Below are 15418 nucleotides of genomic sequence, written 5' to 3'. Positions count from 1 at the left end.
ATAAAATCTAAAAAAATCCCAGAAAAATACGCCAATAATGATGTTAATATAGCTTTTGTAGTATTTTGTGACATATTTTTATTTTTTCATATTTTTTATCGCATGCGATTTTTTCAATTTGACTTATAATATTTTGTAATATTTTTTCACCTTACAACACAGGTTGGGGATATTATATAAGGACTGCAAATATCGTCCGATCCTAACGAAAAGTTTCTTAAGGGTAGGGTTGGGTTCAGAAGGGCTAGGCCTATTGTTTTCAAAGATGTCCGCAATATATTAGGGGGTTGAAATGGACCAACAACTAAAAATTTTCCCGATTTTGCAGCCGTTATAAAGGTCACAAATAGAAACCAGAGGACACGAAATCTCGCATAGAGTTAGAGTTTAGGACAGCGGGTACAATGGACAACTAATTTTGTGTGAGAAACTACCAGCATTGCTTACAGGCGATATCCAAAATACACAAAAGGCGAACTTCTGGCTTTTTTATGCTGATTTCTTTGACGAATATAGCCAAATATCGTAGAAAAGCAAATCATATAGATGAGTCTAAATTTGGAGATACAGAGGGGCTTCTTGCTTTTGGAGATGATTGCAAAATATTTAGGGGTTCAAATTAACCAAAAACAGAAATGTTTTTCCGATCACACAGTTGAAGCCAATCGACACGCCTGTGAAGAGAGTTAAGGACAGGGAAGGATTCTAGCATTTTGGATGACCATTGGATTATATTTATCGGTAAAATGGACTACACCAACTAACAGCACGACGGAGTGCGTAAATATTGGTCAAAACCTAATTCCAAATTCCAATATGGATTTGGGCATAAGGCGGCTTCTAACATATTGTAGTGTTGTAGGGATTACATAGTCGCACCGCACGACTATAGCCTTTGCTTACTTGTTTTTTTTTTTCTTTTTTTTTTTTGATTACGAAATAAGTGAAATATTGTGGATAGATCGTAACATGGTTCACCGCTTTAGTTAGTCGTTGTTTGTGCTCCATTTAATAATTCCTGAAAATGCTGCAGTTATTCTGCCAGAAAAAAACTCTTTCGGTTTCGTTTTAATATTTGGTTTGTCACCAAGTTAATATGCAAATATTTGTCAACTCTTGTCCACAACAACCGAAAAAAAATGAATCCTTAAGCTACATACGGGGTCTAACATGACAGAGCGATCCACCCGTCCATGCTAAAGGATTCAACAAGCAACTGGATGTATATACATATGTGTTTTTGATATTTCTAACATATGGAAACCAAAGAGTGTGCAAACGCTGGTTTATACATATGAATATAAATATTTAATAAATAAACTTAGCTGAACCCCCCCCCCCAAAAAAAACAAAAAAAAAAAGAATTTGAAATGGAACGAAACAAAACAAAAATGTTTGGGAAAAGAGTTACTCCGAGACCCTTTGGGGGGTGTTTACCAACAAACTGTGAACTATGAAAGGGAAAAAAATGTCAGAGTGTCATATTGTTAAAAACTCGTTCGCCACTCTTGGAAGTCTGCATACATTTTTAACAGCAGCAGCAGCAGCTTTTTTGGAAATTTCCGCTAACTTTTTTCTGTGTTTCATTTCTTTTTTTCTTCTTCTTGCAGGCTAAGCGCCCGGGACCAAAAGTGTAGGAGCAATATGTGGAAAATGACAAAAATCATATATGTGTGTCTGGCTGTGTGGGTCAGCAGGATGTTCAACATGAACGAATGAATGAAATAAACAAAAAAATATGCAATATTGCCAACATGCATCATCAAAGTCAGTAACCCATTCACACACACACACATACAGCGGCAATCTGAGCCCAAAAATCTGCCTGGCAGCAGGACACCGAAAGCACTGCTTCTGTGATGGCAGCTTTTTAATGGGCCACATAAAATCTGCCTCAATAAAACAAAAATGAATTGCCTGGAAAATATAAGCTGTCCACGATACAACAGGCCAAGCGGTGTTGAAAAAATACTACAACAACAACAATAAAAACAACAACGGCAAACATGAAAATGTTAGATGAATGTGTATTGAAATTTGTAATTTCCGTTTTGTGTCTCTGCAACGAATGAACTTCCTTTTGGATAAAAATTAGTTTAAAAAAATAGTGGGAGAGAAAAAAAAAATAACACCAAATTGAAATATGGAAATATATTCGGCAAATGAATTCCAATATCTGTATGGAAATCAATTAACGGGAAAAATGACCTGAGTTTTCAAGTGAAAAGTTTGCAATTAAATTAAAAAAAAAAAAAAAAACACAATTTTATTTAAAAAAATTCTCTCCCCAGCAAAAAATAAAAACGTACAAAACAGAAAGTGTTGAACGAGAGCTCGTTTTCAATTATTCAAAAGCAAAACTTTTGTGTTCTTTTTTTAAGTTTTGTTGTACCTACTTTTTTTCTCGTTGCCTTTACCATAAAATTCTGTCCAATTGTGCTCAAGTGTTAAGCAATTATATTGCAATTAAAATTCTTGCCAGTTTTATCATCGTTTCCGCTCATTCACGGTTCTTCCAAGCAATGTCAAGCTCATCCACACCTGCCATCCGGAGGTAGTTTTAAAATGAAAATAGAAAAAAATCGTAGATTCCCAGGTCAAAAGTCAAAGTGCAGCCAAGAAAGTTAAACTTGTTTAAACGCTTCTAAATAGTTAAATGCACCGAACAATCTAACAACAAATTTAAAAGTGCAATACTCAACAAAGTTGTTCCAAGAACTGCTAATCAATATGGCCACAGCATTTTCCAATAATCCCTACGGCTCCCCCTCATCGGCCATGTGGTATACATTTACAACGGCAGCATCACCCCCGGTATGGGCTGCATTGGCCACGATGGCCACGTCAACACTTAAAGTGGCTGCATCGGCTTTAAATAGTTCAATGACAACAGCTGGTGGTGGTGGTGGCATGACACTGGCCCATGAACAGCAACATTATTCACAACCACACTCACATCTGCATTCTCCAGGATCTGCAGCTACAACAACAACCAACCAGCAACAACAACAACATCATCCATATCAGCCACACACCTTTGCCGGAAACAATTCGAATCTTCCGTTTAGTAGAGGTCCTTTAACTGGTAGTGGTTCCATCATTGGCGTCGGCGGCAACAACACTACGACGACGTCGACCAGTCTCAGCTATCACAATGCCAGCAATTTGACATCGTTTCTCCTACCAACGCATCTAAACAACAATGGCAGCTATATGGGCGATGGCGGCCTGGTGGATTCCAATACCTTTCTCACATCCACGGGCAGTGTTGTCGGAAGCGGCAACAATAGTTTCGTCGATGGCTTTATGGTCGATCATCTGCCATTACAATTAATTACGAGCACAACACCGAAAGTAAATCTCGATATAGAAATCGATATACAACTATTAACCAGCGACTATGATGGTGGTACTACGGTAAGTCGTTGTTTTTACACATATAGAGGGGATGGGGTGGGATGAGAGGTGGTGGGGGTGCTACACAGGAAGTTAGGGGGTAACCACCACCGCAAATGACACAATTCCGTAAATAATTGAGGTTAGAGAGGTGGTATCGCATGTGTGGATCTAAGTATAAAATTTCATAGTGCCAACGTTTATAGGGAAATACATTTATGGGTATCTGATATTTCAAGGATAATTTAAAAAGGACATTGCTTTCCGGGGATTGATATAGAATTCCGGTAATGGGAAAATACAAAAACAAGGGTTTTCCTAAAAAATCTAAAGTTAAATTAATTTTTATACCCTCTGCCATTCCATGGAGGGTATATTAACTTTGTCATTCTTTAACGGAATTGCTTCAAATTCGTAATGGCCTATGACAAAAAATTACTTATGCAGACCCATGTCTTTGTATGGCTCCCACATAACGTTTTTATTTGGACGGATTTTTTTTTTAATTTTCAAGTTCCTCTCAAATGGTGGAGGGTATTAAAAGTTCGGCCCGGCCGAACTTAAATGCTTTTTTATTTGTTTCTTTTTTTGGATCCGTAATATAACCCTACAACACTACAATATATTCGAAGTCACTTTTGTCCAAATCAAATTTGGAAGATTTCGGTTTTGACAAAAACAAAAAAAATAAAAAAAAAAAAAAAAAAAAAAATAATGTCCCTGTTCTTAAATTCCGTGTCGATAAGTTTTCAATTATGGCCTATAGAGCGACTACAAAACTAGAAAAAATATTTTTTTTTAGTCAATTTGCACATCTAAATGTCCATCTTAAGAACAAGAGGCTTTAATTTTGACCCCATGAAAAATTTCATGAGGATCGTACGATTATTGCGACATGCATATAATACCCTTAAAACGTAGTGTTGGGGGGTGTTCAAGATTGCATGCGATAAAAAATGTGACAAAAATTGAAAAAATTCGACAAAAGATATTCATTTTTTTATTGGTATATTTTTCCGTGAATTTCTTAGATTTTCTGCTTTTCTGGCAAAAGACCATTCCGAATTGATGGGAATTGTGAAAATCGCCCCAGCGGTTCTTGATTTATAAGCAGAATAAATAAGATCAATTCTTTCACATATGTATTCTACTATTTTGCTATATATCCGATTTCTTGGCTATTAGCATCACTGTAATGGTCAGAAGTGCTCTTTTAATGTATTTGTGATTTGGCTGGGATTGAAAATATTCCCGGTTTAGTGTAAATTTTCCTATTTTCTTACACAAAATTTAGCGTCGCCCAAATTGATAGGTTTCTGCTCACTCCAAAACTCTAACTCCATGTAAATTTTCGCGTCGATTGGTTCATAATTGTGGCCTATAGAGAGGTCTAAGTTGAAATTTCATAGTGCCAACGTTTATAAGGAATTAAATTGTTGGATATCTGATATTTCAAGGATACTTTAAAAAGGACAGGACCAATAAGGGATTTCAGGAATCGTAAAGTAGAAAATAAGGCATGTTCCCAAAAATACGTATCAAAAGTTAAATTAATTGCTTCTTTTTCTGGGTCCCTAATATTAACATTAATGACTTAATTTCCAATATTCCTCAACCCTACATTTCATCTCCATGTGTTCGCGTAATTACATCTGACGTTAATAAAAATGTTTTAACTTGTAATTATCGAATTAATTTAAAATAAGTTATAACTACTTATTTACATTCAAACGATGCACATCGACGACTTAAAACTAGGCTTGAGGTGTCGGAATCTTAAATTCGTTTTCAAGCAATTTTTTGTTGAAGTCGAAGTCGAGAAAAATAACTCGAGTTCGACTCCGAATGTATTTTCATGATACGGTCAAAATGTGCCTAGTCAAAACGTGCGAAATAACGGTTTTAGACCCTAGGTCTATTTGGGCCAAACCAGTTTCAAGACATTTGAAGTCAATCTAGCGATGTCCGTCCGTCTGTCTGTATGGCTCGCTGGTGCGCATGATAACTTGGAAAAGGGAGTATCCGATTTGGTCCAAACTTGGTACATCAAACTTAGATCGAGTTCAAAGATGGACAATATCGGTCCACTCCTTCTTGTACCTCTCCCACAAAAGGTCTAAAATTTCAAAAAATATGTTTTCTGTACAGAAAGGAAAACGATAATCCGATTTCTCTCCAACATTGCAAATCCAAAAATTTGCGTCAGTGCTAAGTCAGGTGCGAAAATGGACAATATCGGTCCACCCTATCACCTAAAAAGGTTCAACATTTTGAATAATTACCAATTTCACACATCCCAATAATTTTATTAACCCAAGGTCTGGTATTACGATGGAATATATCAGTGCACTTCTTCTGGTACCTACCCTACAAAAGGTGGAAATTTTGAATATTCATGAAGCTCGTGAAGCGCGAAATTAATATCCGTTTGCATTCAAGTCTTGGCACATCTCAATATTTTCATCAATACAAGATCTGTTATAAAGATGGTAGGGATAGGACTATTCCTTTTGGTACCTCCCACACATAGGGTTCAAGATTTTGAAAAACCAAACGCTCAAAGAAATCGAAATAAGCATACCACTCTCTTCAAATTTCACATATACAGGGTGAAATAAAAAAACTGCAACAAAGTCAAATGCCATTCATTTTACATTTTTTTTTTTAAATTTTATTGAATGAAAGCAAAAAAATGTCGGAATAGCATAAAATTTTAGAATAAGTTTAGATTTGTTCGATTTGGTCACTTTTGGCACGAATTATGGCCTTAAAACGGCCAATGAAACCGTCACATGCTACCCGAATATTGTTTTGCTTTATTTTGGCCCATTCCCAGCGAGCGCTTGCTTGAGGTGATCGACACTTTGGTATTTTTTAGTGCCAACCTTGCTTTCCAAAATACTCCAGACACAATAGTCCAACGGATTGGTATCCGGAGATTTTAGTGGCCATTGTGTGCTGGAAATGAAGGGAGGAACCTCATTTTGTAACCATTCTTGGGTGGCGCGTGCTAAGTGCGATGGTGCTGAGTCCTATTGGAATGCTGCCAAAATCTTTGCGTTCCCAAGGCTTTAACATACCCTCCAAAATATTTTCGCGATAATATTCGGCATTTATTATGATGCCACGGTCGATTAATACGAGCGGAGGGCGACCATCGGCTGTTATGGCGGCCCACACCATCACAATGGACGGCGCTTGAGTTCTGTTGTTCAACCGAAGGTGCTCATTTTCAGCTGACCTCTTTGGCAAGTAAACACGATCATTTTGTTTGTTTTCTCATCGGAGAAAACCGAATTCTTCAGTACACCACTTTCGGCCAAGCGAAGCAACACTTTAGTTCTTTTGAGTCTATGTTCTTTCTGTTAAGTTCTTGAACTTTTTGGAATTTCAATGGCTTTACCTCGAGCTCAATTTTTCAATATTTGCCGATATATTCAGCTCACGATCCATTTTTCGACCACTGCAACGCGGGTTTCGATCAAGTCGCTTCTTTACATTTCGAACCATTTCTGCTGATGTTGCTATTTTCTTCCGTCCACTTCCTTGACGTCGGCCTACGCACAAAAGACTTATTCACATTTAAATGCTGGAGTGCTCTAACGATAGCCACTTGTGGTTTTCCAGACAAATATAGAGAAATCTCACTATCACGCTTGAATTCCTTCACGAATAATATTTTTCTGGAAATTTCTCACCAAAATGCTTTTGTACGCTTGTAAACAATAAGATGAGCTGTCACTGGAATAATTTTAACATCTGACGGACGAGTGGCTTAGAAATGACAGCAGTCTGAAGTTGGTTTCAGTTTTTTCATCTCACCCGGTCCTCGCCCACAACAAGGTTCACAATTTTAAATACTTGTATCTATCATAACTTACGGAACAAGTCAGCGATTCTTTACAACTTGCTACATCTAAATATTTCTCTCAACCAGAAACCGGAGCTGAATATGGAATTTATGATTTTGCACAAAATTTGAGACAAACGTTAGAATTTCTTGTAATTTTGCCCGTACCTATATGTTTGCCTGTATTTGATGAGGTATGAAAATGGAATACTTCCGTCGACTATATCTGGTATCTCACGCACATTTTATCATTTTTTAAAATATCTCATATAAAGTGAAGGAAGTAGTCGATATCGTCCAAACCTGGCACGTCGCAATATTTATATCATATGTATCTAGGTCTAAAACGAAATGGACAATATTGGCCCATTTCCCCGGAATCCACTTTATAGAGGTTCGACAACTTGAATAATCATAACAGAAAGAAGTCAATTTATACTTAAATAATCGAACGTTGGCTGAGGGTATACATCTGTCGGGCAAAAACCGACTGATATTTTCTAACTTGTTAAGAGTATTTTTATACCCTACAACACTATGTGTTGGGCGAAATCACAAAGCCATCACAAGGTTACTTCTGACCTTTACATTGATGTTAACAACCAAAAAATCGGATATATAGCAAAATATGTGCGATATATATGTCTATCAAAGAAGATATGCTTTAAAGATCTCTTATATGTCGAGAACGGCTGAACTGATTTCGACAGTTCTCATTAATTCAGAATGGCCTCTTGGCAGGAAAGAAAAAACGTCTAAAAAATCGCATAAAAATATCTGAAATAATATGAAAATATTGATTTTGTAACATTTTCTAATATTTTTTTAATTTTGTCATATTTTTGGCATATTTTCATTTTGAATTAAACATTTGGTAATATTTCTACAGCTAACAAAACTAAGTACGTAGGATATCAGGATATCATATACAGATCGCATTTATGGCCCGATCCTTACGAAATTTTGCATGGGGATAAGATGAGGGTTGGAATAGAAGCCTACTCTTTTCTTTTGGAGATGATCGCCATTTATTTAGGGGTTAAAATGGACCAAAAACTGCAAAATTGTCGGCAGGTCGTAATTATCGCTCGATCCTCACGCACATTTGAATGGGGGTTACCGGACATTGCAAAATCCAAGCAGTTTTGGATGGCCATCCAAAAATATTCAATGTGTAAAGGAGTTTGCCAACTTTTGTAGACAAAATACGAAAATGTCCATTCCAGTGACTTTTTGGAGAATTCACAAATACAGGAAAGACGCACTTCTGACTATTTCGTTAACGCTGATTTCGTGGAAGAATATAGTCAAATGTCTGTATCTCATATAGATGCGTTTCAGTCAAAAACCAATAATAAATGTTAATCTTTTGCCACTTCTGAGAGATTATAGGTCTTTGGGAAATATTGGTTCCAGATCTAGGAAGACCATTTAATTATCAATAAATTGGAAATGAGCAAATTAGTTTAAGTTGCTATTATTCGAAAATTAGAGAACGAAACCTGATGGTTTTGTTTTATTATTTCTCACAATATCTTGTGGAATATCTCGCCTATATAAACTGTATGGTTTATTATAGTGTTGTAGGGTATTCAACTGTCGGCCCCGCTCGACTGTAGCCTTTGCTTACTTGTTTACTTGTATAATAGCTTTTTCCTCCTACACATTCTCTTTTCTCGGATAAATATAATAGTGTTCCAATCCGAATTTTAAAAATTAAATTGGAATAATAGCAATATTATTATCTATGGAAACATTTATTATCTTCTCACAACTTGTGGCGTGGAGATTAAGGTGATTCAGTGTCTCTGAACAAGATTTTTCAAACGACTCTTGCAGCTCCATTGTTTTGCTAACCATTAACTACATAACAAGTTATTATCGAATTGCTTTCGACAGATACAGTACTCTTTATTATCCAATTTCCCAGGAAGTGTTACAAATTAAATGTGTTTCGGGTCTGTGTCACGTGGCTACATAAAAACTATTACGGTTAGCAATTAAGAGAACTTAATTTCTCTTTCTCTCTCTCACAATCACCTGGTAACAGAATCGAAGCATCTTTTATTTCCACTCCCATTGTCGTCACTGGCACTAACTTTAATCTCCTTTTATGCTTTTCTTCTAGCAGCCGACTGAAAGCAAACCAAGTAGGTTTTATGCAGTGTTAAGAATGTGCTTACACACACACACCCACACAACATTCCCCCCTATTGTGTGTGTTGAAGCGCGTAAAGGAAAGCGTTCGGATGAATGGGTGTACGAGTGTGTGTGTGTATGAATTAAGTATCATAATACCGATTAAATCACTTACACACAATCACTTACTCGCACTCTCACGCACATTCACTCACACACCCTCGACCTCCCACCGAATGTCATTAATGGTGGGCGGAGGTATTTATGATTGTTTATTACTCCAGGGGCATGTTTCAGCGTATGTGTGTGTGTATATGTGTGTCCACCACAAGCATAACCACAAAAATGTTAAGAGTAAGCATAACAGACACACATACCCATCCTTGGAGTATATTATTATTTTTTTCTGTGCCTTGTAAGGATTTTTTTCCCGCTCGTAGAGTTTCTTCGCAACAAAGTAGGTAGAACATCAAAGCCACAACAGACAATAAAGATGTAAAGATTGGCTGACTTGACTGGCTGTAGGTGAGTTCTTATTGTTTATGTCAGGCAGATGAGTGCTGGTTGCTCTGATTCGATAGGCAGGATGATGGGAAGTAGGGGTATCATTATTGTACCGCAACATATGTTTATATAATAATTGTGGGTGTTTGGTGGGCGTGTCAATGTCACACTCTTGGCATAGTTTACTTGTAATGGGTGCTCTTATATTTGTTCCTTTTGTGTTTTGTTGTTGTTGTTGCTACTGTTGATGATGATAGGCCACAAGTGTCTGTTTATTGTGCACATTTTGAGGTTACGTTAAGGGCCATTACCAAGGAGGCGAGCAGCATAACCATTTCACTTCATTATGACACTTTCGGTAAATAAACAACATGTTTGCCAACGCCGAGAGCAGGTGTCAAATATTCCACAATGTGGATATTGAAAAAAAAAAAAAAATGGGGAGAAATTCTAAGAAACAATGAGCGATTTCTAATTCTCTAGCCAGGATGAGATAAAAAAAAAAAACTGCAATAAACTCAAAATCTATAATTTTTAATTTTTTTCTTTAAATTTTATTGAACGAAAACAAAAAATGTCGGAAATAGCATGAAATTTTAGAATAAGTTTAGATTTTTTCGAATTGGACACCTTTGGCACGAACTAAGACCTTCAAACGGCCAATAAAACCGTCACACGCTGCCCGAATGTTGCTCTGCGGTATTTTGGTCTATTCCCGGCGAAGCGCTTGTTTAAAGTGATCGACACTTTGGTATTTTTAGTGTTAAACCTGCTTTCCAAAATACTACAGACACAATAGTACAACGGTTTGGTATACGGAGATTTTCGTGGCCATTGTGCACTGGAAATGAAGCGAGGAACCTCATTCTGTAAAAAAATCTTGGGTGGAGCGTGCTGAGTGCGATGGTGATGAGTCCTGTTGGAATGTCCAAGGTCTGCGGCTAAAATGTTTGCGTGCCCAAGCCTTTAATACACTCTCCAGAATATTTTCGCGTTAATATTCGGTTAATACGAGCGGAGAGCGACCATCGGCTGTTATGGCGGCCCACACCATCGCCGTGGCCGGCGCTTAAGTTTTGATGACCAACCGAAGGTGCGCATTTCAGCTGACCTCTTTGGCAAGTAAACACGATTGTTTACAAACTGATGGACAACGAATGTTTTCTCATCGGAGAAAACCAAATTAGGCGGTTCACCACTTTCGGCCAAGCAAAAGAACTCTTCAGCTCATTTGAGTCTATTTTCATTCTGTTGCGGTGTAAGTTCTCGGACCTTTTTGAATTTCAATGGCTTTACCCTGAGCTCATATTGCGGCCACTGCGACGACTTGATCGACAGTTTCGATCAAGTCGCTTTACTTTTCGAACCATTTCTGCTGATGTTGCTGTTTTCTTCCGTTCACTCTAGCTTCCGAACGAAATGAATTATGTTGATAACATTTTACTTTTGGTATTGAAAATGGGCCATGTAGGTTCGCGTTTTGGCATGTCCCCTATTTGGCATATCCTCCCTATTTTCGTTGCTTTGATAATTTAGCAACATTATTCACCGGAATTGTTTCTAATTTGGTATTTAAAGTTCGTACTGGATATTACGGCATATGGCAAAAAATTATCCGTGCAGGTCCAGGTTTTGGTATAGCTCCCAAATAACGATACCTTCCTATATTCGGTATTTTAATGATTTTAGCTGCATTATTCACAGGTTTTTTTTTAAGTTTCGCATTTGAATATTGAAATGGATTATGACAAAATTTGCTTATGCAGGTCCACGTCGTCGCATAGAACCTAATACGAAAACATTAGGTATTTTTAAGATTTCAACAGAATTTTTAACCGATTTTATTTATTATTTATTTATTTTTTTTTTTTTTTTTTGAAAATTGATGGAGGGTGTTCAAAGTTCGGCCCGGCTGAACTTACAGTTTTTTTTATTAATTTTTTGTTTGTTGTTAACATTTTTTTTTTTTTTTTGAAGAGCTGAAAGTATTTTCGAGCTCTAAAAGATATCTTGTACAAACTATCATTGTTGTCGAATGCATATTACGAATTTGAGGGACTTAAACACCAAATCGGATGGAACATATTTATGAGAACTATAGCTATATCTGAACCGATTTTAACCAAATCTAATGTACTTGCTTCTAGACTGAATTCAGTCGGGTATGCTAAAATTTAGGCCATTTGGACTGATATTGGCTATTTGGTGCACAATTACCACGAAATCGGTTGAACATATATATGGGAGCTATATTCAAATCTGAAGCGATGTTGACAAAAATTGATACACTTATTTCAAGCAGTATCTGATGTCCGGTACCAAATATCATTCTTGTGGAGTGCTTATTACGCATGTGAGGGACTTTAAACCAAAAATCGGATAAAACATATATATGGAAGCTATAGCTTAATCTGAACCGATTTACACCAAATTTGAAGTACTTGTATCTAGGACAAATTCAGTTGGAATTGCCACAATTCAGTCCATTTGGGCTGATATTAGCCATTTGGTGCACAATAAACCAGATATCAGATAAAGTTATATATGGAAGCTATATCCTAATCCGAATCGATCTCGATCGATTTGAGCAGTATCTGATATCCAGGATCAAATATCATTCTTCTGGAGTGCATATTACGCATATGAGGGACATAAAACCCCGATTCGGACAAAACTTATATATGAGAGCTATAGCTATATCTGAACCCAAATTTGATTTACTTTCTTCTAGACTGAATTCGGTGGGACGTACCAAAATACTGGTCCTTTGGACTTATATTAGCCATTTGGTGCACAGGTTACCTGAAATCGGTTGAAGATATATGGGAGCTATATCTAAATCTGATCCGATTATAACCAATTTCAGTAGGGTTCGTCCCTGGACCAAACAAATATTGTTTGCAAAATTTCAATAAAAAAAAAATAAATAAATGCGACCTGCATTTTTTTTAACAAGAATACATGGACGGACTGACATGCATAAATCGACTCAGAAAGTGATTTTATGAAGATCCTCAAAGGTAACTAGGGCTCTATCTCACTTCCTTCTCCGCGTAACAAACAATTGCACAAAGACATAATACCCTTACCACTAAGTGGTGTAGGGTATATAAAAAAATGTATGTTTAGAGAGAGGAGTACCCGATATAAGTCGCAATATTAAGCTGACTTAAGTCAGATGCAAACATTTTAGACAATTACACCGCCACAACAGTTCAAAATTGTCAACCGACAGAAAATAGGTTTTCAAATCATTTCGAAAACTTGATTAAATTCGATTTATTATTTGTTTATTTTAAACGAAGACGAAAAAAATTAACCAAATGCAACCATAACAGCCAATTGAGAGCTACCTTTACATTTCACCTAATTCCACCCATTTAGAATACAATTACATTTTCCTTTTGATTTCCATCGTCTGCACACCGTACGTACGTTCGTCTTTTTGTTTCGGGACAAGTTAATAAAGCAATTTTATAGCGCAATATTTCTCATCGGGTTCAAATCAACCGGCGTGTTCATTCATGATAAATATTCATTTCGTATTCCACGAATGTTTCAATTCAAGTTAAAGGTGAAATATATTCATTAGTTTTTCTCATTTACAAGGCAGCGATGGAGGTGGGTGGGGTGGGGCGAGAGAATTTTCTTTACTACGCTTTTTATTGCATTCGGTTTTATGAGCATCCAGCTCAACTGGGTAAAATTTTTGGCATTGGTGCCAAATATCCGCAAGGTGTTGTGTGAGTGCGGGCGGGAAGCAAAAATAAAACAAAGCACAAAAGTCAAACATGTTTTATTAGTCTGTGAGTTGACTCCGAGCTCCTCCTGTCAATGACCTGACCTGAGGTTCACCAACACAGATTTAATTTGATATTTTTCGTCGAATCTGGTTTGAAGTTAATAAATCTGAATATTGCAATTTTTGTGTTCATTTGATGGATGTGATGCTTACATTTCGATACATTTTTAATGATCGGGAGTATTTTTTTTTAATTAAAAAAATATTTTCGCTTTTCCGTTTTGTGAATAATTAAGAGAAGTTAGGATTGTAATAATCAATACGGAATTGAATATTATTAAACAATTGCCATAGCTTATGTATATACAAAGTTTATTGTTTGCAAGAGAAGTGAATTTTCTTCAGAATTATCATGATTTTAGAGACGGAAAGTCCTAAATACATTTCTTTCAAGGAAAATTTACATTAATTTGACTGTGAGAAAAAATGTCCCCAAGAAAGTCTTTGAAATTTTATTTTAAAAAGTTAAAATTCTTTAGCATAATCAGAAAAAAAATGAAAATTCAAAAACATATTAATAATAATTAAATAGGTATTCCTTTAAAATATTCAAAAAAAAAAAAAAAAAAATCAATAAATGAATGATTCTTTTTATTGGCAATATTTTGAAAGCCATCCACAATTTGGCCTTAAGGGTTTTTTTTTTATTAAAAAATAACCTTCATGCTAGATCAAGACTTTTTGGGAAAATTATTTTATAAAACCCGATATTCTTTGCCATGAAGTTCTTAAATACATTTATTCTGATTTGAAAATCTTTGACAAAAGAGAAAAAAGTTTTTGCTGATTCGCCTACTCTTTGCCTCAAAGTTGCTTTGTCACTTTGGCTTCTGCTTATTCAAATGTTTGAGCCTCTATGGCGTAGGTTCCGAAGGAATAGGCCAATATTGTCCATTTCGTATATTCGTCGAAAGCGTATGAGGCAGTTCTGGTTTCAACAAGACGGCGCTCAACCGCACACAAGTCGCATAACAATCGATTTTCTGAAGAATTTGTTTCCGAGCCGTTTGATGTCGAAAAGTGGTTATTTGGACTGGCCACCGCGTTCGCCCGATTTGACGCCGCCTGACTTCTTCTTGTGGGAATATTTGAAGTCAAAGGTTTACGTTAACAAGCCAAGGACCGTAGAAGAGCTCAAGGACAACATTCGTGAAGAAATAGCCGCTATTCCGGCCGAAATGTTGGCAAAAACGATGGAAAATTCAGCAAAAAGGGCACAATACGTCATCAACGCCAGAGGCGGTCATTTGAGAGATATCATATTCAAAAATTGATGTAAACAAATCTACTTGGAACAAATTAAATGATTAACATTGCCAACCGCCAAATTTTTATTTTTTTCTTTGATTAAAAATATTCACATGGTTCCGTCGAATATGGGCAACCCTGTATATATTTGATTTGATACGGTAAAAACCTGCCTAGTCGAATAACGGTTTTAGACCCTAGGTCTCTTTGGACCAAATTCGTTTCAGAACATTTGGACGATAACTCTCGAAGGAAGTATCCGATTTGGTCCAAACTTGGTACGTCGTAACATTTTTGTCAAACATAGATCGAGTTCGGAGATGGTCAATGTCCCGCTTCTTCTGTTACCTCTCCCACAAAATATAGAAATTTTCAAAAAAATATATTTTCTGCACAGAAAGGGAAAGGATAATTCGATTTGGTTGCTTCAACTGTGCAAATCCTAATATTTACATTGGTGCTATTTCAGGTGCGAAAAT

The 15418-nt window shown here is 36.4% G+C and overlaps 1 protein-coding gene across 2 annotated transcripts in view; it reads left to right on the top strand.

Annotated features, from left to right (window-relative positions):
• LOC101896361 (dopamine receptor 1) overlaps positions 1-15418 on the top strand; it is a 301976-nt gene that overhangs the window by 65142 nt on the left and 221416 nt on the right. For both annotated transcript variants that reach the window (XM_059121808.1, XM_059121803.1), the window contains exon 3: positions 1611-3417. In XM_059121808.1, coding sequence (XP_058977791.1) covers positions 2731-3417 — 687 coding nt within the window. In that variant the 5' untranslated portion in view covers positions 1611-2730. The remainder of the gene's footprint in view (positions 1-1610; positions 3418-15418) is intronic.

The sequence above is a fragment of the Musca domestica genome, unplaced genomic scaffold (genome assembly GCF_030504385.1).
Source record: "Musca domestica strain aabys unplaced genomic scaffold, Musca_domestica.polishedcontigs.V.1.1 1, whole genome shotgun sequence".
Classification (NCBI taxonomy): Eukaryota; Metazoa; Arthropoda; class Insecta; order Diptera; family Muscidae; genus Musca; species Musca domestica.
This window is presented reverse-complemented; position numbering and strand designations above follow the sequence as displayed.